Source organism: Mytilus edulis, chromosome 9 (genome assembly GCF_963676685.1).
Source record: "Mytilus edulis chromosome 9, xbMytEdul2.2, whole genome shotgun sequence".
Lineage (NCBI taxonomy): Eukaryota > Metazoa > Mollusca > Bivalvia > Mytilida > Mytilidae > Mytilus > Mytilus edulis.
The window spans coordinates 62,692,799-62,720,617 of record NC_092352.1 but is presented as its reverse complement, the minus strand read 5'-3'; the positions used below and the strand labels follow the sequence as shown (position 1 = coordinate 62,720,617).

Genomic DNA, 27,819 nt, shown 5'->3' with positions numbered 1-27,819 from the left:
TTCATTTGAACTTTGGTGGATAGTTGTCTAATTGGCAATCATACCACATCTCCTTATTTTTTATAAAGACTATAGAGTCAAACATCTGACATCTGTATACATGATATGAAGCACTGTAAACTCAGGAAAAGGTGACTATTGCAATAATAAGAACTCACATTCTGATCTCTTATACACATATATCTGTATGCAGAATTTTCTGAAATCTCAGTAATTAATCTCTTCTGTAAAAATTGCAATAAAGTCTGAATTAATAGTACCTGGACCTCTTTTGAAATTAAAAGATATCACAAATAGATTTATAGTTGCTGCTAATTGGAAAAGACAACAACAAATGGAAGTTTTAATGACCTTGACTGGCTATACAGCCCTTGCACGGTCGGTGACAAAAGTAAACCTATATCTTGCATTCTTTTGTCACTGTTTGGAGAAAACAATAAGAGGAAATAAAATATCCCATGAATTTCCTGGTTATATATACGATAGAGATTACAATAGGCAACACAATATTAACACTAAGATCATCTCTGTTCATTGTTTTTATTTATTCTTTAATATAGTGAATTCCTTTTATACAAATAAATGGTTTGCTCAAATATCAACAACATATATCAACGTATGGGAGTATAAAATATAACCATGCTCCAGATCACAAGCTTCTTCTCCTGAGATATGAGCACAATAAATAACAATCATCGCTCCCTCTCACTCATAACAATAACATCTCTCTCACTCACCTCTATAGTGAATCAAACCCTAACGTGGTCACAATAAATAAACAATCGACTCAGACTCACAAGGAATCTTATAATAATATGAATGGTTATTTACAAGAAATTTTAAAAATGATATTACAATTAAAATGAAATAAAACAAAATTTGTCATGACCAAAACTAAAAGTCTTCCTAAAACTACATTTTAATTTTAACATTTGACGATATTTCATTACATGTTATTCAATTTAAATAAAGCATAATTAATATTTGATATTAAATACATATGCAATACTTTGAAATGTCAAATGCAGACATTTCCAGAAATTCAAGTTTTATGCAAAATGAACATATATTTAATATAATTTTACATTTTTTTTTTGGCAAACAATGACATCAATAATGAATATGCATCTTAGATAATTTTTTGAACTAACTGCTTAAATATTTGTATGTCAATATTTCATGGAAAAAATATTAACTGATATATTACAGACAACTCTAATTTCTATTCAATGCATATACTAAACAAGAGCATCTGCAAAGAATTAAACATAATTCAGTCCCTCTGTTAACTGTTTTGCAGTAATGATTTCAGGTGAATATTTCTATGAAACAAATGAAGATGGATTTCTTTCTATACATGGCCCTAAAAATTTAGAAACAATCAGGAATGTTTATAACATACCATGAATATTCTCTGCAAGAAATGTATCAATAACTGGGAGTATGCAAGTGGAACTAAGTTTTTGTTTTTAATTAAAAGGAAATATCAATACAATAAATCAGTCATACTTTGGGAATTTCAGAAAGGAAGTTTAAACTGTTTACCTGCTTCAAAACCACTATAATTTAAAAAGGTAAAATATTTATGTAATTGTTTAGGTTAATTGGTTCACACAAAAAATTTGCAAATAATCAACTAGTTAGTTGTCATGCATTCTAAATTAATATATTTTTGTTTTTAACTTGATGATGTCATTTTGAATGGATGTAAATCTTCAAAATCATGGATGAATAAATACAAATAAAATATTAGACTTTGTAAAATGAAAATAACCTTTAGTGCTTAATATAAAATATACCAAACCTAGAAACTCACAGTGTACACAGAATCTGTTCATTTATCTTGAATGCTAAAGGTGTTTTTTAGCTTTGTATCTTAATTTGGTTTAATATATCATGTATATTGCTTAAATGTCAGGTTGCCTTATAAAATAGAACTATTTCATGCACCTTTTACACTTTGCATATTAAATATTACATTAAAACAGTATCTACAAAATCTATACAAAAATTTACTCTTATCAACATTAATATATTCAAATTTAGGTATGAATTGTAAAATGTAGGCTCCAAAGAGCATATATTGGTCACCTGTAATCTTTCCCTACACTTTTACAATTGTCCTATTCCACCCATACATCTATATAAGTGTTATTGCTTCACTTCATTTTCTCTGAATCTCAGTGCATCAAAAAATTGAAATACATTGACAGTTCTTATCAAAATTGAGTGTCCAATTAAGCGAATTAGGATATTCACTCAATTATTATGTATAAACTTCAATTGTCTTTCGCCATTATTAGGTCCTTCCAAAATGCTGTAAATGGGAACTCTAGTTTAGTTAAATCTTGACAAAAAGTGATTCAGTTTCAAAGGATAAAATCTATAAAAAAAATTGGCAGACAGCAAACGACCAACAACAAATGATAGCAATAACTTGCAAGGCCTTCTGTCAAATGAGCTCTAAGTATTTAAAAACATTACTAAAATAAATAACTCATAATTTGTATTTTGTAAGTTCATTGCTGTCTAAAAAATCTAATTTTATCATGATTTCTTAAATATTTAAAACAAGACAACAACAGTATAGAAAATATTATCCTTCCTTAATATATTAATAATAAATAACCATACCAAACACATTTCATTATCACAGTTAAAACTTAATATTTACTGGTCACCAATAGTAGCAATGGGAGGTAACCAGTATTTTTCAAATCCTAATTGCTCTCAATTTAAAAAAAAAAGTATGTAAAATCAGTACAAATAATATGAATACTTCTGTAACATTACATATTAATAGTTCTTACTCTAAAAAAATAAAATAAAATGACAAGTTATATTAAGATTCTTTGAAAGCATTCACAAGATCAATTTATACTTTCATAGTATAGAAATAATTTTAACTTGTTAACCTTACATCAGTCAAAACTGTAAAATACTTAGCAAGTTTAGAAGTAGATTAATGCAAAATGTTATGACAACTTCTGAACTTTTTAAGTAATATTTACAATCAGCTGAACAAAATATAATTTAAAAATTTCTTTCTCAATAACCCATATTCTTGATTTCTTTGATTTGGTAACACTTTTTATTCATTTATGTTATCTAATCACATTGTAAATAAATATACCAATATGATTTATTCCATATATATTATATCTGACAATTCAATAATAGCAAAATGCTTTTCTCAAAAATTGCAAATTAATAAACAAATATGCATTACTAAACTGTTATCAACAAGGTTTAAATTATTCAAATGGCAGTTTAAACTTGAATTCTACTCCTCTTCAACCAATCAAAAGAATTCTTGGTCATCCTCTCTTGTAATTAAAAAATAAAAGCTGTAATCTCAGCAGTTTTTAAAATTGAAAAAAGTTTGGGATAAATATATTTATAAACACAGAAAGAATGCTTCACTATATAGAAGTAAACAAATTAAGTGTTTTTAACGACCAAAATACCATTTTAGAAAGGAAGACTTGTCATCTTTCATTGCATACATAAAATATATATAAAAATAGGTAGAAAAGATTTTTTTAAAGCACTGAATGAAAAACAATTAATGGTGATGATATCTTCTCTTCCTTCCATCCATCTCTTTCTCCAGGCTTCATGCACACGCCACAAAAGTCTAAAGACAGTTTTCATTAACTCGGTTGTTCATTTAAATCCCCATATTTTTCAAACACTCCTTCTACATATTTGGTTATATCAAAGTCTGTGGTTTCACCCTTTTTAACAAATGGGTGTTCTAACAGTTCAGTATAATTGGCCCTTTGCTGTACATCTTTATGTAAACTGCAAAGACAAAAAAAATCATATCATATCATCTAGTTGTAAATACTTTTATTATGAATTGAGTTGTTATGTGCATTTTTTTAATGTCCTTATATTTGCATATTTAAAATATTGCTTCATAAGTCTACCCTAAAACATGCTCTGAGGTTGAAATAAGGCAAGTCAACAGATCTTCCTTTATAATTCTTTCTCATTATTACAGCCTCTAGTCAAAGTATGCTTTTATGACTCAAAATGGCTCCATACTCTGATGTTGGCTTTTTGATATTGATTTCAAATTAATGCATGTTCCCTCAACCTACATCTATTTAGCATGCTCCTTTGATTTAAGTTGCAGTTTGAGCCTGATCCAAACTACAAGAAACCTAAACAAGATAAAAATGACAATTTTGGAGTGAATGGCATGCTTTTTATCTATCCCACAGAGTTACAGGTCTGGAACTTCAAGTGTAAATTCTCAAGAATATATCTTATGATTGTATATAATTCAAATATCCTTTAGGAACAACCTATTTGAAGGTCGAGCTTAAGCTAAAAATCATAAATAAAAAAGAAAAGTTAAGATTTTGTTGAAATGAGTTCATTGGACTCCATACCTACAGCTGTTTCTCTCAGAATAAAGCACTTGAATGATTCATATGTTCACTTGTGTCCAATTTCTTTACAAAAATTCTGTTTATATTATGGTGTTAAATGATAAAACTATACTTCACATCTACTCTTCATATCTATATTCTTTATTTACCTGACCCTTGCATTTTTTTCCAATTTCAATATCTGTATTGCATGTTTTATGTTGAATGCTACTATATTGTAACTTTGCTACAAATAACTTCAATGTTAGCTAGTCACTTACCAGCATGTTATAAAATCTTCAAATTCTGATGAGAACTGTCCAGACGGCAGTTTAGGAGGGGGGTCTTGTACCACTTGTTTCAGTTGTTCAAATGGTGTGTTCCATTTCTTGTACGGAAAACTTCCTGTTGCTAACTCAATCTGAAAAAATACATTAAAACATGAATTTAAAGGTTAAAATATTATAAAGATACCTTTTTATTGTTGAAAGTCATATGTTGACATTTGTCTTTTTCTTATGCTATTGGATATTTAACTAGTTTCTCCTTGTATTTCTATGATTATTTTCTAACACTATTCATTTGTGACTTTTTTAGCATTTGCTCTGTAATTTTGTTTACCCAACAGAAATTCATTCATTTTGTAAATTGCAAATAAATTCATTCTAGTTCTTATATTATGTGTTCTCTCTAAGTGTGATATTAAATTTTAGAAATAAACTTTTTCTTTGTGTTCTACAATTTAGTAAAAAAAAAAAAATTCTTTCATCCACAAAACATGATTGTAAAATACCATGAATTATCTCCCTTACCATAGTTATTCCAAGACTCCATACATCTGCTTTGATATCATATCCTGTTTGTCCTTCTTTGGGATTAATTCTCTCAGGCTGAAAAAAAGACAGCACATCATTTTTATTTTTTTCTACATTAATATCAACAGTTAAAAAGTTTTTATAATAAACAATAAGTTCTTACAAAATGTATCCAGTCTGGTATACAAGGTATGTCAAGACTCGAACCTGTCTGAACACACAAGTCATATAATCCTGTGTACAGCCATAACGTAATTTTCTTTGAATTAAATGGCAAAATACAGGTGTAATGAATTTATGTGCATTTACAATCAGGAGCTTGAGTTTTACCTAGTAATGCAGCTTTTAAGGGTACAATCTTTTGTACCTTTGCACATAGTACCAAAATGATGATATTTAGAGCACTGCCTATACTAATTTGAAAAATTGTCTTGAAATCGACTTTTTAAATCATCTTTTTTCTCATTTGTTGCTATATATCATATTGGTTTATCGTTTTGTATATGAATCAGGTTGTTAGTTTTCTCAGTTAAATTGTTTTATATTTGTTGTTTCAAATCCTTTTAAAGCTTGCTAATGTGGTATGGGTTTTGCTCATTGTTGAAGGCTGTATAATGACCATTTGTTATTAATCTTCTACATCATTTGGTGTCAGGTGGAGAGTTGTATCAGTAACAATAATATCACATCTTTTTATTTTTATATAGTAAATTTTCTCCTGATTCTATTTCAATCTTATTTTGTTACTAGACAAAGGGTAAACAGTATATTCCATCAAAATGAATGGCGTGTAGGAAGTTAGTCTTATTATTGGTTAAGAGTTGTTGGTAATTTATGGTTATATTTGATGTATGCAAATGTACTATCAAATAAAATTAAGAATGGAAATAGGGAATATGTCAAAGAGACAACACCCTGACTAAAAGACCAGATAGCAGATATCAAAGTATGTAACTTAATCTTTCTACACTATCACATTCATTTGAGTTAAATAGTCCTAATTGATGATGTGTGTTCTATACAATACTTACTGCCATGTAAGGTTTACACCCAGCATCCTGGGTCTTTGCAACAGAATCGACTAACTGACCAGAGATACCAAAATCACAGATTTTCACTTGGGCTACCTTGTTTATTAATATATTAGATGGCTTGACATCTCGATGCATCACTTTCAATTCTGTCTTCAAATAATGTAAAGCCTTTACAACCTGCAAGAAAACAAACAAATCTGTAAATTAGCAGCTATACAGAGGCCATAAGCTGTTGTTTTTTATAAGACCTCAAATGGTTAAGATTGTGGCTGAAAAATATTGATGACAAGGATAAGTGCTGAGAAACATAGGAAGGTGATGATAATAGATATATTACACACATTTACGTCTGTGTAAAATACATTTTAGAGCCAAATATTGTAGGTTTAATTTTTTTTAAACCCAAATAAAAATATTTAAGATAAATTCAAGAATATAAATCCTGATGTCTTACACACTAATGTCTTATTTTTACATGAAGTATGTTAATGCACCCTAAACCTAATCCAAGAAGTATGCCAGTCAACTTTTAATTCAGACCTAGATTCCAATAAAGAAAACAAAATAAAATCACAAAGTACTAGCACACTTGAATACAACATTGCAAAAATAATTTTCATCATAATTCACTTCAAAAATACTTACAGAAAAAGTGATAATTGCTAAAACAGTCTCTGGTATATGCTGACCATCTTCATAAATCTTTTTATAGAATTTATCTAATGATGTGTCCATAACCTCCATACATATCCAAACATCACCCTGTAATCATATTAGCACCTTTTAAGTATCCACTAAATGCATGCAATGAAAGAAGGAAATTCTAATCCATTGCTCAAAGCTTAACATAAAATTGCAAGTTCATCTTCTATCTTAACTCTGTTTATTATTTACCACAATAACTTGTATTAATATTAACCAAAGTATTTAGCATGTAAGAGTTGTTCTATTTTGGTATGCATTTTCAAATTTTTACAATTCTTTACAATGACAAATCATATAAATACAAATTTACAAATGATTGCAGCCTTCTCTATTTTGGTACAGACAAATTTAATAAACTTCTTATTATGGTTCCAAATCTAATATGATTTTTTTCTTTTTTTCATCTTTTTGATCCCATTAACAATCTTTTTATTTGTTTCCCTATGAAACTGATTGCCCAGCCCCTCATACAACATTTAGTTTTTCTGAAAACCCAAAAAACAATTTAATGAATATAATTGATGATGCTTTACCTCTCTAAACAAAGCACCGTAAAACTGTACTGTATACGGACATGAGCCACTCCTCATGGATACATCTAAATCCATTAATAAACGTTTTTGTTCCTCATTATTAACTGTTACAGTGATTCTCTGAAAAAAGGCAGAAAAACTCCTTGTTTATAGTTTATAACATTGTAATTTTAACATGAATAAATGTATGATAAATGCTGTTACACCAAAACACATATGTATAATAAAGTATTACAGTTTTTTGTTTTGATTGATGTTGGTATCAACCAAATGTATGTTCATTTCAGACCATGAGGATTTGTGTTGCTGCAAATTCAGAAATCATTGTGTGCATTTATTATTCCTATTTTGTCATTTTTGACTAAAATGTGTTGTTTTTTTTTGCGATATTGTGGAAAACCCTGTTCAGTTCATATAATTATAAATAATTCAAAATGCGAGTTTGAATTATTGTGATTATAAACCCTGTCACATTTTTCGTAATAATAAAAACATCGCAATACTTTCTGAATTTACAGTATTGTTTTTACATTATTCAATATCAATCTTATAATAGTATATATATATATATGTTAACTTATGGTAATTTTGTCACAGATTTAGATAAAAAGTTGATTAAGTGTAAATAGCAATGTATTATAATAAAATATGTTACTGCATACATGTTTTACTTTTATCTACTCCAGAATGTCACATAATTTCGTTTGTAAATAGATCTTTCTGTTCAAAGTCCACAATCAATTAGGTTTTTTTCAGTGCACTTCAAATACTTTCAGTCTTTATAAGGTATAATATCTATTATGTAGGCCACATATTTGTTTAAAATGTATGTGGTATTCAACTGTGTATACTATTATAATATAAACATTCTGGTGATATAATAGTATAATTATTCAGAAAAAAACAAATGATTTTCAATTTACTTCTTCAAAGATCTATTGTACAAAGATATAAGATGTGGTACTCATGAGTGACAATGAGAAAACAGTGCTCTAAATCCGAGTCACAATTTGTAAAAGTAAACCATTATAGGTCAAAGTACAGTCTTTAACATGGAGCCTTGGCTCACACGGACTGCAATCAATCAATGTGCATAGAACAGAATCAACTCTGACATTTTAAAATTATTTGTTAAAAAAATTATTTTGACTATTTATACCTTTACTGCTACAATAGCCCCACTTGGTCTGTGCATCATTTTATCTACAATACCAAATGCACCCCGACCAAGATTTTGGATAAGCTGAAGGTCACTGGCCTCAATCTCAAACTGTTTATCATTGATCTTAATTGTAGCTTTGGAGTCCAAATTTCTTGGAGGCCTGCAATGACAATGAAAAACAAGTTAAATTTGCTATCCTACTCCAGATCCTCACTGTTTTCATTGGCTAATTTGCCTTGTAACATTCAATGAAAAACATAATACCAGGTACTTATCATGTCATTAATAAAACATTCAAACTCCTACAACACAGCAAAAAAATGTGACATATAATAAACAATTTAATGCTGTAATTTATGTTTACAAAACTATAAACGATCTATATATAGCTTTAGATTCGATAAGTCATTTAGAGCTTAAAAAAAAGTAGTTTTTTGTTTGTTTACAATCTAAGTTTTTTATTAAATCTTTTTTTCACACAGAATCTACTCCAATAACATATTTATACTCCCTCCAATTGTTGTTTTCAAACTGGAAGCAGAAAATATTCATTCTTGCATATAATAATGAGATAGGGACAATTGCCATTGAGACAACTATCCAAAAGTAAAGAATGTAAACAAATAAATGTCACAATATCACCTTAAACAATGAGCAAAACCCATTGTGTATAAAGATATAAAAAGTCAGCATGACAAAATTTCATACAATTCAAAAGTGAAACCTGATTTTTCTAAAAACAATAAATGAAAACCTAATATGGAATACAGTAACCAATGACAACCCCTGAATTACAGGCCTTAGACTCTGGACCAGTATGAGCAAATTCAAGATAATAATATGTTAATATAATAAGAACACGAAACTTGCTTTGAACTAGAACCACACATTCAGACAGATTTTTAACATTTAACAGTCTGCAAGAAGACATCAATATACCTGACTTTGACCAAGATGAAGATAGAAAAGCATGATATAGGAGTGTTGTATTCAGTGTCAACATAAACAATGAACTAGTTTGTGATTAGTTCAGTTCAAGGGGAACCACTAGTGGTAGATCAATGATATTTGTTATGCAGCTGTATTAGCATTAGCAGATCTCAATTCAATGTGTTTTTGTGTTCGTCCCTCCAGTTATGGTGTATTGACATGGAATCTTTTTCTTTATTTACATGACAAGATTGTGTGTGGGTAAGTTTAAAAGGGCCACCCCCTCCAGTTATGGTCTTAAAAACTTTTTCCTAATTTACATGTAATGTGTGTGTTAAGTTTAAAGGCACTAATGATAGGTCATTGGTACTTGGCATGCAGTTCTATAATATCTATTACTATTGGAATTGAGATTATATAACCCACACCTTTGGTCATATGGTTCATTGACTTTGAATATTTTGCATAATTTACATTTTAAAGCCATTTCAATTTAACCATTTAATTTTTACTATCAAAATTTGATTAAGGTGTGAATTAATGCTCTATTTTCCTTGCACTTAAAGGGCTAAAGTATGCATCTTGCAAAACATGCACTTTACAAAATAAACTAGTGCATGCACTGATTAAGAATAAAGAGCAGTTGTTCTAAAGCGTTACATTCCTACATAATCATTCAATAATTAAGTACTTGTTATATACAGTTGTATATATATATATGAATGAAGCATGGCCATGCTGCCAATGAGTAATTATAAGACATGTGGTGTCATAATTGTATCATCAGTGTATCATTCCAAGAAAATTCATACATTTCTCTCTTAATCAGTCAGTCATCAAAACCAAATTATTTGATAAGACTAATTTATTATGGTATATGTGATTCATACCTCTATTTATTAATACTTATAACATGAATAACAATGGTTTACCAGGAAAAAAAGGCCAGCAACTAGTACATGCCCAATTCTCAGGATGATAAAAAGACTTATGCAACGTTCAAAACAAAAACTTAATAAATCTCCTACAGGGTTAAAGATTAGCAGCCATAGGCAGCCTGGCCCCCCTTACAAAAAGTTCTGGATCCGCCACTGGCAGCAGTTTAGAAGCCCAGGCCACTTGTGTCATAAAAAAATCTTACAGATCGGTTGTAAGTCCATACTAAATTGTTCATGGATTAAGTCAGCAGATTTTTCATGAAACACAGACCAGGCTTCTTAATTTTGGGTTCGGCCCCTAATTTTAGTTGAAAATGTCATGTGCTCATGCTTATCTTTCATGTTAGGGTAATATGGGCTCCAAAATGGAATATGTTATGTGCTTTCCCCTCCTCAAAAGATAACTATCCTCAGATGATTTTTGTATGAACTAATTTTATTATTGCAATATTGCAATAAAATGATCAATGCATCATCTTAATTTTTCCTATAGTATTAATTTATCACAACAATTAACAAGGTAACTGTCCAAATGCTTAATTAACAGTATTGTGGAAACCCTTGAATAATTTTTATCAGTTTTACATAATTTTATGAGGCTTTTTGTTGGAATGTTAAATGTAGGGCAGAAACATCACCTGTCTAGGTTTCCATGTTAACTGTGACCCAATTCATAAAACTAACATGATACCTCTGTATTATGTTTTTTTCCCTCCCTTCCTGTTAATGCATCTGAGAATTAGAACAGGGATCCAAACATTCCTAACAGACACAACCCCAGACAGTATGAATGATTTATTTCTTCTTTTAGAGTAATTATATGGAAGTGGATGACCTAGCTTTTTATCAGTAGGTTACCTCAGTAGGTTACCAGGTGACATAGACTGGTTTCTTTATTATAGTAAACCATCTGTCATCTGAACTGATTTTATGGGCAAAAAATGTAAAGTCAATTATTGATGTTCAAATGACAAGCTATTAAAAATTCTATGCATTTTCAAAATTCTTATTGATAGCTCCTCAGGTGCAATTAATTTGTCAAGTGATTTGATGACCTGAAAATATTTTCCTTTACATTACCTTTTCAAATTTACAAGGTAAAAATTAAAGTGTCTCGACTGTAGACTTAACATACTTTTTATCTCAACCAATACTAATGTCTGGAAAGTGAAGCAAATCAATATTTATCAAACTATTTAATAACTGACAAGGACATGCATTGTTGACCTGTGATTGTCAACAGATGGGGGAAGTCACTAATATTCAGTTGTTAAAATAAAATGATCTGAAAACAAACAAGTATGCAACCACATCCAGACAAATATACTCAAGGTTACATAATTAAATTCATTTAAATAGCAGATGAAAGACTACTTCAGTTAGAGTTAAAGAACATGCAATTTAATTTTCATTTATAAATATTTCAGAAATTAGTAGTGGATAAAATAAAGACATTGAATTTGACAAGTAAGCTCAACCATCAATGTTAATGTATTTTACATTTTTTCTTTTTTTTTCTTTCTATTTTTGGCATTGCCATATATGTGTTTAAAACTGACATGTATAATGATGGATTGAGTGGAGGAGCACTTACTAGATGTAGATGTGCTGTTTTCTCCTTAAATAAAATTTTGTTTCTAGAACTTTGCAAAATATCCACAATAAGGTAACCAAGAAAATAAGTCTCTGATCAAGTTCCTTTATAATATACATGGAGTAAGTATGGCTATCTATAGACAAAGCACAAGTCTGTACACTGTTTTGTACATATATATTTTACATGAATACAGCACTTTAAAAAATATTAACCATTTATTTTCAAAATCCATACCTGTCTAATAATTTTATTAAATTTTCCCTGTTTAATATCAGGGAAATCTCAATATGTTAGACAGAAATTATTCCAGCCTTCATTTACTTTCTAGCTATATATATAGGACCAAAACTATACACAGCTACTTTTGCATAGGTACTATTTCTGTCTTAAAATTTGTAGTACTGGAAATCTACTTTTAATATTCAGTACTATTTTGTTACTCTAAAATTATTGTAATATTTAGGTACCTGTATTTTACAGTACTTTATTTGTACTTGAAATTTAGGTACTACAGATTTTTGGTTACTTATAACCCTCACATTTTCAGCATTTTAAAAGTTTTTCTATTTCAAATCTCTCAAAGTAATGATTTTCAAACATGGAGTATTGTATTATTTCTATATCAAAATATTTAGTACAAATCAAGTACTGTAAAATACAAGTACCTAAATATTACAATAGTTGTACAGTAAAGAAATAGTACTAAATATTAAAAGTAAATTTCAAGTACTGCATTTTTTTAGTACAGAAATAGTACCTATGCAAAAGTAGCTGTTTAAAGGACCAACCCCTTAAATATAATCCTAACCTAACCATAAGCCCAAACTGAACCCTGACCCTTACAAACAGGGAGCAAAGGCCAAATATATTGCTTCATGCACACCTTCAAATTGTTTTGTAAGTTTCATATGGTCATATTTCAGAGTAATAACAAACTTTACATGTGGTCATTCAATACAGATTTGCAGAGTCAGCAGCTTCTTTGACTATTTCATTTATTTTATTCCTGGTGCAAGATTAAACATTTAATATATATATGTAATAATTCGGTGACCTTTCACAAAAATATGCTTAATCTTCCAAAGTGGTATAAATTGATGGGACAGCTCAGTGTAGGTGGTTAACCCTTGACTAGATTACAATTAAGTCTCCCACACATAGTAATTGTTAAACCATTAATTACTCTGGTACATACTATCAAGCACTGTTAACTACTTCACATTTTATTTATCTCTTGTTAAATCGTGTCAAATAGTCAATTGAGCAAATACCATTACAAGTCAGGTATCAAAAGTGATCCTTTAAAATACCATAAATGGTTATAATGTGTTTTAATTATCTGTGCAATACCATACATGGATAAGGTCTTTACATTGTATCTACTAATTATAATCCATAAAAGGCAATATAGGTAGAAAAGCCGGATAAATGCTTCTTCGTATCTCAACTTTCATATAATCTTCAAAGGTTGAAGACCTGGCATACAAACTTTTTTTTTCAATGCACGTATACAGTGACCTATTATAAGATGCTGAAATTAACATCATTTGTTGGATAAGATGTCTTATTGGCAATTATACCACATTTTTTATTTGTATCAAGGAAATATCACACAGTCAACAACAGCAAAAAACCACAAGACACTAGTAAAGAGACCAAGGCAGACAAACATGTATTCATAAATAATAATCAATATCAAACATGTGCAAAATCTATGGAAAAAAATTAAACGTGATCTTTACAGAATTAAATTTTCATCTGCCTTTTTCAGAAGAATATTTCAAGACTTCAAAAAAGCATTTACTGAGACTTTTTACTAGTTAGTTTGGCTTTTATCTTCAAGCATAAACATTCATACATGTTGTCCCTCTTATATGCATCAAATGGATCTTATATTTTCTTAATATGATAGACTAAACTGTTATATGTGTGAAATTATATTGATTAATTTAGGTATATATCTTTTCTACAAACTGTCAAATGAAATATGTGTCATTAACTTGTGATTAACCCTTCTTTATACATCTATTGACTATTAAACAGTCAGAATAGAAGAAGTTTTTTTTGAGGATTTCTTGTATACAGTAGTTGAGACTACAGTAGTGTATAGTAGTCTCAGACAGTAGCAAATAGATACTAAAACCAACGATTCTTTGGTTAACTTTGAAATTTCAAATTTTTGAAATTCAGCGTTCTGAAAACCAATTTTGTTGCAAGTTATTATAACCCTTTTCTGGGGAAAAAATTAAAGTTAACATAGCATGCAGATGTGAAAATGTCTCAACAAGAACACTGACCTTTAACCATATAATTAAGCATTAACATCAATTTTCAGTTTTAATTTTTATTAAAATGACAACAAACTGTCAATATTAAAAAAAAAATGCAAATTAAATTTAACTAATTATTCCTGACAAGGTAACCTTCAATCTATAACTAACCACATATATCATTCTTTAACAATGTCATGCCAACCTTGTATAACATTTGACATAAACTCTTAACATAAATATATATACAAACATTTTCTTATAAGGAGACTGTTATACATTGCATGTTTGATGTGACAAAGGAAATGTTCCGTTTCCTTTACGTACATTTCCTCTTAAGGTAGAGAGAAATAAACATTTCCCATTCTAATGTTATGATACAATCTGAAGGGAATATTGACACCAAGCAGGTAGACTATATTGTTCACTTAAAATCAGAAAAAAGAGTTTTTGATAACAGAATAGCTAAGATTTAATAGTTCAAAAGAAAAGTATCCATGTTTAAACTAGAACTGGGTGTTTTCACAATAAGATAATCCCTTTAGGTTAAAGATTCTGTGTCTGGAGCAATTTTCTGAGGGCGAAAATCAGCAAAATGTTTGGAACACAGTATTTAGATTTAATTATCTCCCCTTTTAACTAAATATTCGAAAGAGGTGTGGTATGCATGATTGCTAATGAGACAACTATCCACCAAAGTTAGCAATTTGTGAAGACTTATATCTTTAATTTATATTTTGTGGTTTCTATAAACTATGTTAAAACTTACACTGGACTTTTGGGAGGCTCCAAGTTTGGATTATGGATTTTTAGTCCAGGTGGCACCCTTAGTTTCCTTCCACCTCTTGCTGAAAAAGAAATTAATACAAATTTATATTATTTTAATGCTTTCAGAAAACTTGGAATGATACTTGTTAGATTTACAATCAATGAAATTATTTCACCCTGTTTTCTACTAGTAAATTTCCAACAATATAATGCAGTTCAGCTTGATATATTTAGCCTACTCACAGTATTCTTTTTTGTTACTTTCCAGAGGTGTGCCTGAGACAAAGGTTTTATATATATACTAATATGTGAAAACTGTTGTTTCTTATTTGTGTTTGCAACTATGTGTTGTTTATTATATTTGTAAAAGAATATTATATTACAATGATATTATATTATGCTCCTTGTGAGCCCATTTTATGGAAATAAAGCATCTTCTTCTTCTTCTATATTGGTACATGCATAGGCTGTTACAGTGTTACGAAACATTTATCAATGGATGTGGTATGATTGCTAATAAGGCAACTCTCAACAGGAAACCAAATGACACAGAACTCAATAACTATAGGTCACACTATGGACTTCAACAATGAGTAAAACCCATACCACATGGTCAGCTATCAAAGGCCCAGCAAAGACAAAAGTAAAACAATACAAATGAGAAAACTAAGGACCTGGTTTATGTACAAAATAATGAATAAAAAAACATATATAATATACAGCAACAACCACTGGGTGATAGCTATATATATAGCAGGGGCGGATCCAGCCATTTTGAAAAGGGGGAGGGGGTTCCCAACCCAGGACAAAGGGGGGGTTCCAACTATATGTCCCCATTCAAACGCATTGATCGGCCCAATAAAGGGGGGGTTCCAACCCCCGGAACCCCCCCCCCCCCCCTTTGGATCCACCAATGTATAGGCTCCTGACTTGAGACAGGCACAATACAGAATGTGGTGGGGTTAAACTAGTTTGAAGGTGCAATCCTCCCCCAACCTTGTGCAGTGGTAAACAAAGTAGCTATTCTGTACATTTCCTTTAGTTTTCCAGACCTTTTGCATACGGCCTGTATAATATGAGGAGATTATTAGTTTATAATATAACTCATAATCTCATATATAAGGTTATAGTGGTGAAATAAATTTCACAGAAAATAATTTGTAAATTTACAGTTGTGGTGTTATTTAAAAATAACTGTGGTCACACAATTTTGATATACATGTATATATATATATAATGTAAGTCAATACATATTAAGTTATGTGTAGGAGTATTGTAGTATGTACATACAACTGAACATCCTTCTGACATCCTAAATTATCAAAATTAAATTGATGATAATGGGAGTTTTTAACAACTTTGAGTCCTTGACTGGCTATAGCTATACAGCCTCGCATGGTTCGTGTAAAAATAAATTGAATCTACTTTCCCTCCTCTTATACATGTAATAAATGACGGTCAACTTTTTAAATGTTTGTTAAATGTTAAGACATCTGTAAATGAGGTTTTTGTAAACAATCAAACTTTAAATGACAATGCACTCCTTTGACAGTGTATTTGTTAGGTTTATATATGAAGTGGAATGTACTCAATGCACTGAGAACACCTTGTATGGTGACCTTTAAATATCTTTTTGTTTTGTTGTGTTGTTTGGCTTCCTAATTAACAATCATTTCTTCCTATATCTATATTGATTGATTGGTAAGTAATCATTTTTTTTTTATAATTAACTTTTATTAATTGCTTTAAAAATAAAATAAAATAAAAACAAAAATTGATTTTCTTAGCAGATTATTATTGTGACTAATTGTCATATTTATGTATTAAGCAACAATATCATCATAAACACAAATACAATCCAAGGACAATCAAACATCAAGTGTTATGTTATTAAATAACCAACTTTCTACAGATTCCTAGGTGCATAATGAATCACATGTGATGACACATCTACAAGACCTTGATTTTCCCAATTTACTGGTCATCCCTACAGTAGCATATATCACAACATGACAGAGGCTATTTTTAGAAATGATCAAATCTCAGGTTATATTATCTACCTTTATTATAATTGACCTAGTCATTCAGTATTGGCAAGTACCAGGATCCGAAATCTAGGTCAAATACTGATTAGTTAGTGAACTCTTCTTTTGTGTGTCATTTACGTTAGTAAAGACTTCCACTAACAAACAAACAACTTGTTTTCCTGTTGTTAAGATTTCCTGTACTTAAAAACATGAATTGATCCTTGTACCTATTATTATGGCTACATAAGCATGTTAAAAAGACTTTCTTTCTTAAATTCCCCTCCATTTTCCCGGTTCAAAGATCAAGTGTATATTGTACTTATAAAAAAGACCAACAGGTGGGCATAAACTTTGCAGGGGACTCATTACACTGGAAATCCATCAAATTGAAAAGGTTATTTTGATATTTGTTTACATTCTAGAACTTTGGAAAATTATTGCATCTATCTCTCTACTGAATTCTTTGTACAGAATTTTGCATCAGACCAATAAAAAACCCTGACCCATTTGGTTCTTAATTTACTACTGGTTTCCTTGAACTTAAATGATTTCTGAAAATTACAAGGTATATGAATGTAAACTTCTTCCTAGATAAAATGGCACTTCTCCAATACCAAGAACAGTTGATATACAGGTACTTGCATATTAGTTTCATACTATAAAAATAAAGTCAGGGAAATTCAAAATTACAATATAAATTGCTAAAACATCACCTGGAAATAAAAATTTGATCTGTAAGGAAGAACAGAATCAACCACTAGTAATGTGCACAGAAATATATCCTAGCCAATAGGCTTGAACCTAGAAATTCCTAAATTTAAAAGTTATGGAAAAAAACCTCTTTATGTCTCTATAAAAAGCAACCTTTAATTGAACTAAATCAAACCAACTTCAAAATGCAGAGATAGATATAATGCAGTACATATGCAATTTAACACATAATGCAGAACATCAGCTGCAATTCAGAGAGAGACAACACTTAGTCTTTTTCTCCGTCTTTCCTCAATTATTTTAGCATTGTTCTGTTGTATAGAATGCAAGCACGTCCAATTGCAATCTTCCTCTCAATGATGTCTTAACATTTGAAGGAGATGCAAACTGGTACAATCCAACCAATGCCCAAATAATATAACGTCCTATAGTATACTTATTTTTTAATTTCCATTGGAGCATATATATGACTGAATTGAGATAGGTTTCATTTTACAAGACATCCAAACTGTCATTTTTGAGCAGTTATCTGGGAATATGCATGCTTTAAATTAAATATGGAATCAGAAAACAAATTTTCACAAAATATTAGCCAAAAAACATTGGATTGTTGTTAAAAATGTACAAATCCATACTATCATGACTATAGGCCAGGACAAAAATATACTAAGCCACCATCCTCTCAAGTTACAATCGAAAAAATTATATATATAGTAAATGTACTTTAAAAACAAATAAGGGAGCCATTGCTTTAACCTTTAATCAAATGTTGAACATACATACTTGTTTATTTCAGATTACATGTAATATTGCATAATATTATGTTTATAAGAACAATATAAGTAATTGTGGCCTTTAAAATATCAAGCCAGAATTATTTTTTTCACACAAATCATCATTAAATATATTGAAAAGAATGCCACTTATTCCATTTAGACATATTGGTGAAAATTCTTCCAACAAAAGAAATTTTCCAAGATCCATGTAACATGAGATTTAATTAACACTTATATATATTACTGAACAATATGAACTAATAAATCATGACCTCAATTAAGTATTTGTTTTCTTACCTTTGTTGTTCACTTGCGTAGGAGAAACCCTCGGAACCCCTCCCATAGTACCAGGTACATTCACCTGAATGGGATTAGCCATCATTTTGAAAACACTTTCTCTGCTATGTCAATTTCTTGTACACAATTCACAATGAATAATACACTTGCAGATGCAGTTATTGCACAATAGATGAAATAAGAAATCTGGAAGATGAGCAAGCCCCAGGGATTTTGTTTTCCTGTTGTTTTCTCGGAATTCCAAGTAAACTACTACAAATCACTAGCAATATTGCCAAGATTCACACAATCATGAATCATCAGTTCTGATTGGCTGAACAAAAACAGGTCAATATTCAGTTCATAGGTAATTCATTCATACAAATGTGACTCAGTATCAACTGATTGTAGCCGATTGGATAAGACAAATCATGAATAGTTATGAGGGAATACCCTGACAGCATGCTCTACCTTTTGTCAAGTCGTGACTAAGCTATTTACAGAACACTATATATATAATCTATCATCAAACAAGTATTAAAAGGCATTCGAAAAGATGTCACACAAAGCTGAATACATATACATTGTATATTACTATCCAACATCTAAGACTAACTCTTTTCTCAAACAATATTTTGATATATATCATACTGGTCTGCATTATTATAATTCTGTAACCATTTAAAATTTGGTTTTTGACAAATTAATTCAGGCAAATGTATTTGTTATATATTTTGTAATAAAAGCATATATATAAGTTTAAACAATGGAAAATACATATACTAAAATTTATCCAATACATGAATAAAATTTTTGCTAGAATTACTACGAAAAGAAAATTTCCCAACCATTTATATCTTTAAGTCTTAAAACAGGGAATTTATAATAATTTTCAATTAAATTTGTATAAAAATAATGATGGACTTTTTTAATAAATTGAAACATTTTATTTCCTTAGAAAATTTTCATTTGAGTAATACATTTGTATATTATAATGAACAGAATTTTTTCAACTACAAGACTTCAACTTCAGATACATGTAGGTCCTTGAAATTACACCAGTTCAATTAAGCTTATATTTACAATAATGAAACTGATAATTTCAGCTGTAAATTTTGCATTAAACTTAATTTATTTATTGTCATAAAAATATGGAAATACATAAAAATAACAAATATAGCCTGAAAAAATGTATAATTTCTAAGATTCCTTAGAATTTTTGAATCCATTTTTCGAAAAGATCATTAAGAAAACCAATACATGTAGTTCTACATGATATCCCCTCTTCTCTCTTTTTTGTGTGTCTTTCTTGATCTTGAGGATTAAAGGAGATGTGTAATAATTTTATTTTTTCTTTACCCTTGGGGTTTTGTGTATACAATATATTTATTTCTTGGTCTTTTACTGACCTACAGTAAAAATCTTGTCAAATGGTCAAAGTTGGGCATTTGTTTGGCTGTATATGGGATGTATACTGAGGATGTATAATTCATCCGCCATGTGGTGTTACAATGTTGATATATATGGTGCCTTGCTCATAGAGAGATCCAGTCTCTGCACATTCATAGTCACCGAGAATAGTTGCAACAATTTTGAGGGGTTGCAAGGCTAATTTTTTTTGCCTATTGAATATACTTTCATTTTCCAGTGGCATTCTAAATTCTCTGCTAATCATCCTGGTGAATCCCCTCTTGCAGGACCTACCTCTTATTTTTCTTGTTAGTCTATTCTTGTCCTGAACATGCATGAAATAATTGCCACTGTACATTATGCAAACATTAATCAATCAATCTTGAATAACAAACAGGAATTATGTTCTTAGATATTTATCATTTGCATTGGAACAGTATATATATACGTATGGAAAACAAAAAAAGTGTAAATTTTTGCCTGATAGATAAATTTCATACATCCCTCAAAATCTAAACAGGCCATGACATGTTATACGAGAGATGCTGAGAATTTGTAGGTAGCAGTTACAGTTAAGTAGGAATTATGTGGGCAGAGGTTATGTCACAACAGTAAACTCAACAGGGGACCATCTCATTCACTGTCAAAGCATGTTCAACTCACAGCATTCTTTTAACTTTCTTTATCAGGCATTAGAATTGGGCAATTATGTCAGGATAACACTAAATATATATCCTCCCACACTTCCCACACATGGTTTACACAATGAGCATTATGAGGAAGGAAACAATGGGTTTTTTAACATATAGAAAATTCATATTAACATTTTTGTTGGAATCATTAATACCTTGAATTTAGTTGGTTTACTCTACACATGCATGATGCAGATTAACTTGTTTGATACCAAGGCCTTAAAGATATGACACACTGAAATGTCTGGCCTGCAGAAATATCCAATTCTATTAACAGAAATTAACTCTTTTTAAATAGGTCAGGGTCAAATGAAACTTGTCAGGCTTACATGGTATGATAATATATGAATGAACACATTTCAAACATTTCAACTTCATTTTAGAAATGAATCACTAATTCCAAAATTATTAAAATCTGATAAGTGACAAGAGCATGAAAATGAAGTCAATGTAAATAATAAGATGTGGTTATAGAGAGCCAATGAGACAACTATACATCTAAATCACAATGTTTGTTGACAATTACAGGTCAAAGTATAGAACACAGAGCCTTGGCTCACACTGAATACCAAGTTATAAAGGGCCCCAAATGGACTAGTGTAAAACAATTCAAACAGGAACACCAACTGTCTAATATTAAAAAAACAAAAAATATCTAGATAGGTATATATATAAATCAAAACAACAACGAAAACCACTGAACACTGAACAACTGCAGGGTCCTTATTTGGATCACATTCCAATATAATTTGACAGACTCTTAAAACAAATCAACACACCAAATATTGTTGAGCTTTCATGCATACACTATAGGTGCTGAAATTTCTACATGTACCTTACTGAGTGTGGAAAATGATGTCAAGGTCAAATAACATGTATGTAGGATGGACATACATGTATGTAAGATGGACATACATGCATGATCCTTACAACCAATCCATATGGCTAACCCAAATGTAGAATAGCAGTATGAGAGTTATACAAATTGGGGTTCAGCATTTACATTCCTAATTGAAGCTTCGCCAAATTTTTCTTAGGAATGTATTACAGAATTAACAAGAGGCTGTCAGAGAGACCGCAAACCGCATTTTCTTGCAGAGGTCAAACCCTGAACAGTTGAGCAAGTATAGACACAACATTTAAGCTTAAAACAGCTCTGAATTTAAATTGTGATAATCTTTCACAAGAGTGCACACGCTGAAATATCTCGCCTTCTATACTAATCATTGATATTATGTTGATAGTCCTAAGTATAAACTGTCACATAAACTTAACATTAACCAAGATAACTAAACAAAGACCAATGAACCTTGAAAAAGAGGTCCAGGTCAGATGAACCATGCCAGGCAGACAGGTACAGCTAACAATGCTTCTATACAACATATATAGTTGACACATTACTTATAGTTTAAGAAAAATAGACCAAAACACAAAAACTTAACACTGTGCAATGAACCGTGAAAATGAGGTCACGGTTAAATAAAACCTGCTCGCCTGACATAAAGATCATAAAATATTTCCATACACCAAATATAGTTGACCTATGGCATATAGCATTAGATAAAAAGACCAAAACTCAAAAACTTAACTTTGACACTGAACCATGAAAATGAGGTCAAGGTCACATGACATCTGCCCTCTAGACATGTACACTTAACAATCATTCCATACAACAAATATAGTAGACCTATTGCATATGGTATGAGAAAAACAGACCAAAACACAAAATTTAACTATAACCACTGAACCATGAAAATTGGGTCAAGGTCAGGTGACACCTGCCAGTTGAACATGTACACCTTACAGTCCTTCCATGCACCGAATATACTAGCCCTATTGCTTATAGTATCTGAGATATGGACTTGACCACCAAAACTTAACCTTGTTCACTGATCCATGAAATGAGGTCGAGGTCAAGTGAAAACTGTCTGACAGACACGAGGACCTTGCAAGGTACGCACATATCAAATATAGTTATCCTATTACTTATAATAAGAGAGAATTCAACATTACAAAAAATTTGAACTTTTTTTTCAAGTGGTCACTGAACCATGAATGTGAGGTCAAGGACATTGGACATGTGACGGACGGAAACTTCGTAACATGAAGCATCTATATACAAAGTATGAAGCATCCAGGTCTTCCACCTTCTAAAATATAAAGCTTTTAAAAAGTGAGCTAACGCTGCCGCCGGATCACTATCCCTATGTCGAGCTTTCTGCAACAAAAGTTGCAGGCTCGACAAAAAACCGTAACTCAATTTTTTAATCTTTGAAGAACAATAACTCCTGATCAGTAAAAGTGAAAATCATGAACATCACACATGACCTCCATTTTAACATCAGTAACAACATATTAAAATTTAATAAGCATTTTACATATTTGTTTCTCGTTTGAATTGTTTTACATTGTCTTATCGGGGCCTTTTATAGCTGACTATGCAGTATGGGCGTTGCTCATTGTTGAAGGCCGTACGGTGATCTATAGTTGTTAATGTGTGTCATTTTGGTCTTTTGTGGATAGTTGTCTCATTGGCACTCATACCACATCTTCTTTTTTATATTAGTTGAACGGTTTATGAGTAAATGCACGGACATGACTGGAAACACAATTTTTCAATCGTTCAAGAACCATAACTCCTGAAAAGCTTTGGTTTAACGGTTCCTGAGAAAAAGTAGGACAACATTTGGCTGCTGCCCGCCCCCTGTCCTACATCCCCAAATCAATAACCCATATTTTTGAAGAAAAATGAGGTTAAAAATTGACAGGCCCGAATATATTTTTATAGGATATGTCCTGTCAGTCTTGTGCTAATTTTCAAAGGCAGTTCAGAATAAAAGGAAAAAATCCTATAACAAATGCAATGAAAGCAGGTGCACAACTTCATTATATTGCAATCATTCTGTGAAATTTCAAGGATCAGCTGGCTGATTACACAAATATGGTTCTTACATTTATAAATTTGGCAGAATTCAGAACTTATTGAGTGTGTAGGTAAAGGTAATATCTTTGGTTAGCTTGCTTGTTACATGTAGCTGAACTGTGAAGTCATAGGTAAACTACCCTCCTTTAAGAGTAGACTAGTCCAACAGATAACCAATATATCTGTCTGTAGAACTAGGCTACTTCTACAGGAGGGTAGTATACCAGAAAAATAATGACTTCACGGTTCAGCTAGCAAACAAGCTAACCAAAGCTTCTACCTTAACCTACACACTCAATGCATTCTGCTGTAGCATGAATATAAATTTCCTTTACCGTATCAAGTTGTTGTTCTTACATTTATCATGATTTGAGACACGTATTATCTCCAAGTGGTACTGTTACATGTCATTACTTTAAAGCTAGACAATAATGTACATGAAAAGTGGTCTTGAAATACGATGCATTGCTTTTCTACTTTCTAAATAACTTTTTGTGACAGAAACCTTTAAAAATACATTTTGTAAACAATGGAAATCAAAGGACTATAATAAAGATAATAAATAGCCTTTTTATTATATAAAACAATCATGTATATATATAGTTTATATTATTGGTGGAATATTTTATCCATTCCCCATTTTGTGCCTTTAGGATAACCAATCATTTGTGCCTTAAAATCAAACTTCAAAAAGAAACTTTTATAGTTATACACCAAATGCATAAAATTGGAACAGAGAAAAACAACTGTATAGAAAATGAACAAGTTTTATACATATGGCAGTCAGCAGGGTTAAAGAACATCAGTTGTTCAACCTGTTAGTCAAATGCGTTTTGTTTAAATATACTTTTTCACTTTTTTGGTCTTTTGGAAAATGTTTGTGCTGTTTTTAGACCCTTCTACAACGAAATTGTTTTTACATGCACACATATAAAAATTGCGGTTTTTATCAAACGCAATCATAGGTTTGAACGTAGTTTTTAATTTAGACTCGTTTATACATGTATATATATATATATATATATATATCTATATAGAATGTCATCTTTTTATACAAGTTCAAGTATTAATTAATTATATATGCACGGAAGCTTAAATTTTTTTTGAATTAAAACAAAGTTTAATTTTGGACCCTTGGACCTCACTGTGGACCAATTTGATAATGGGACCAAAAACCCAATATCTATATGCACAGTAAGATTCAGCATATGAAGAAACACTGTAATTCAATTGTTGTTGAAATTTTGACCAATTTGAAAACTAGGCCCAAATTTGAATATACAGTATTTAAGTGTAGATTCAGCATACATGCATGACATGCATACATGTATGTACAAAATGTACATGTATCATAGAATCCAAATTTTAAATAAACCATTTTTTTTATGAAATTAAAATTTATTTAACATGTTTGAAGACCCTTCGAATCTAAAAAACAGGATCCTAAAATCCAAATCCTCGATAAATGTTTAGATTCAGCATGTCAAATTAAATAATTCAGATCAGACAAGAAATAAGAAATGTATACAAATTAAAGCATTAGAAAAGTATAGTTTGTGGCCCCTATTTTGGATTTCTAAATGGTTAGAGGCATAACTTCTAGAAAAAATTGAATAATAATTTCTTTTGCATTATATGTACATAGATACATATACATATACACATTATGTCCTAGTAATTATAATTATCTACAAAATTAAAGCTTGTGGGGATTTAGAGAGTTAAAATGTCAAAATGTTGCAGAAGAGTATTTTTAAAGCAAAATTTCAAAGGAGCACAACTCTGAGACCAAAAAGTGAATCATAATTTCATGCCTATATACACATCTACATTGTATATGTCCTGATCATCTACAATGTACAAAGTTCATGAAATTCTGTTGTGTGGTTTAAGAGCAGTTGCAATGACAAGAACAGGACAACCAGACAGACAGACAAAAAACATCATACATTTGTACCTGTACATGTATGTATAGAAAACTTTGAACTGTGGGGTATAATTATAATTCTTACACCTAAATTTGGAATTTTTTTAAAGTATTTTCAATATGACTACCTCTCACCTTTTAAATCACTATAAATTTAAACATTAACTACTTAGCACTTCATGCCCTCTGCATTAAACCAAAGGCAAGAACATATATTTTCATTAGCCTTAACTAAAATGAGATGTCTGTTCTATTCTCAGTATGCTGTGATGAAACCCATTTTTTTAAATGTAAAATTGATATATATATATATATATATATATATATATATATATATATATATAGGTTGGTTAAAATTTCTGACCAGTTGAACAGTTTGGTTTTTTAAAACATATTGCAATTGGGGCAAAATTTTGAATTAACTGCAACTTCACCTCTTATATATTCAATATTGCATCTTTATTAATTGCAATACATAATCAGATAATGTTTTGAATTTGCAATTACCTACATGTACACATATAATTTATAGCCAGTGGCAAATATTTGATTCCTTTTAGGAAAAGTAACATTATATCATAATATTTATACATATATACTCGACTAAAACAGAAAATCTAATTGCAGCAAAGTGGCCATGGCTTGGGGTGAATTGCAAATGAATAGGATGGAGAGGGGTTAAACCTTTATTTAGATTGGCAGATGCACTATTTTGGTGTGAGACAGGTCACCGATGAAAGAATAAACAGGTTCGTATACCAGTATTCAAAGTCAGGTAATTTTGATAAAATGATATCCCCTTTGATTTGGGTTACTTAACATAGAATGAACACATCAACAGGAAAAAAAACTTACCATTTAGCATTGTATACAATTACTAATAATGATGCGAGAAATTAGCATGAAGAAATTGAGAAAAGACCTGCCGGTCTATATAAAATTTGTGGCTTTTCAGTTGAGGAGTAAATATAAATTTTCTGAAACTGCATTGCTTAATCATAATGTTAACTTTGTCTGTTTGTTGTCAGTTACATTATACTGAAATGATTCCCAAACAGTTTTTTTTTAAAATAAAATAACTGTTCTATTTACATATATGTATTTATATCTATAAACACATGTGGCATGCATGATCACTAAATAGCTAATTGCAGGTGTGAATTCGAATGAACCAATATTTTTTATCAAGTCTTGCAGTTTGCATATGCATAATCGCAAGCTAACATGGATGGTTATTTATACATGGAGGTTTAACATTTAGGTTATTTTATTTTTTTATCATTGGTTTGACAGAAGTTTAGGGTCATTTACTTATCAAAGTAAAAGGAGGAGGTCTGGAGCAATTATCAATAATGTCAAAATGCATGTGCATTCATGAAATGTATTTGTGGTATTATAAATGCTATTTCATTAAATTAATGTATCCATTAATCCTATATATTTGATGCATACCTGACATTTTTGTCTTTTGCAGAAGTTGCAAGGTGTATCACTTTCTAGGCCAAGGTCTTTGACTCGCTGGAATTTGCTCTAAAATCAAATGATGATTATGCTGTAAAAAGCTTGCCAATAGCCTATTCACATATCGATCTGTACACAATAGTTCTTAAGTTGGTTAACTGCTGATGCACAAATTTCTGCCTTGGTCCTAAGCAACCTCAAAAGGGTCTTCAAATGTGAGGTTGAAGAAACGGATGCCTATCACTGCCGAGGGAAACCCGCTTACGTCATTAATGAGTCACGTTTGTTGGGCTTGCCTTTTCTTGGTCCTAGGCTACAAGCTAAACAAACTTGTGAATGTACTATTGGTACCCTTCAATGTTTCCAAATAATTTTATAGGTTGTAAATACTGAAATAAATCATTAATTTACTTCTGCCTTTATTAGAAGATACTTCATTTCCTAGATTTTTCATGTCACGTGATCGTCAAGTTTCGAAAGTCAAA

General features: G+C 30.5%; 1 protein-coding gene across 2 annotated transcripts; it reads right to left on the bottom strand.

Annotated features, from left to right (window-relative positions):
• Window positions 1–526: 526 nt before the first annotated feature.
• On the bottom strand, window positions 527–27,626 carry LOC139488769 (dual specificity mitogen-activated protein kinase kinase 6-like). 2 transcript variants are annotated; one of them, XM_071274657.1, is made up of 9 exons: window positions 27,326–27,626; window positions 15,133–15,211; window positions 8,626–8,788; window positions 7,467–7,586; window positions 6,874–6,990; window positions 6,226–6,405; window positions 5,192–5,269; window positions 4,661–4,800; window positions 527–3,804 (listed from the first exon to the last, which is right to left on the bottom strand). In XM_071274657.1, exons 1-9 carry the CDS (start codon window positions 27,330–27,332, stop codon window positions 3,654–3,656), a joined length of 1,035 nt encoding a protein of 344 aa, XP_071130758.1. In that variant the 5' UTR covers window positions 27,333–27,626; the 3' UTR covers window positions 527–3,653. The 2 variants fall into 2 exon arrangements, with proteins under 2 accessions (XP_071130758.1, XP_071130757.1); XM_071274656.1 differs by lacking the exon at window positions 27,326–27,626 and adding an exon at window positions 18,943–19,277.
• Between the last annotated feature and the right edge of the window lie 193 nt (window positions 27,627–27,819).

Excerpts from the sequence above, each read along its gene's own strand:
- LOC139488769 (XM_071274656.1), bottom strand. The coding sequence starts at position 19,027 with ATGATGGCTAATCCCATTCAGGTGAATGTACCTGGTACTATGGGAGGG. Across the intron at positions 7,587-8,625 it reads GGGCTATTGTAGCAGTAAAG|AGAATCACTGTAACAGTTAA; the intron begins GTATAAATAGTC and ends GCCTTTTTTCAG. Across the intron at positions 4,801-5,191 it reads GGAGTCTTGGAATAACTATG|ATTGAGTTAGCAACAGGAAG; the intron begins GTAAGGGAGATA and ends GTATTTTTTCAG.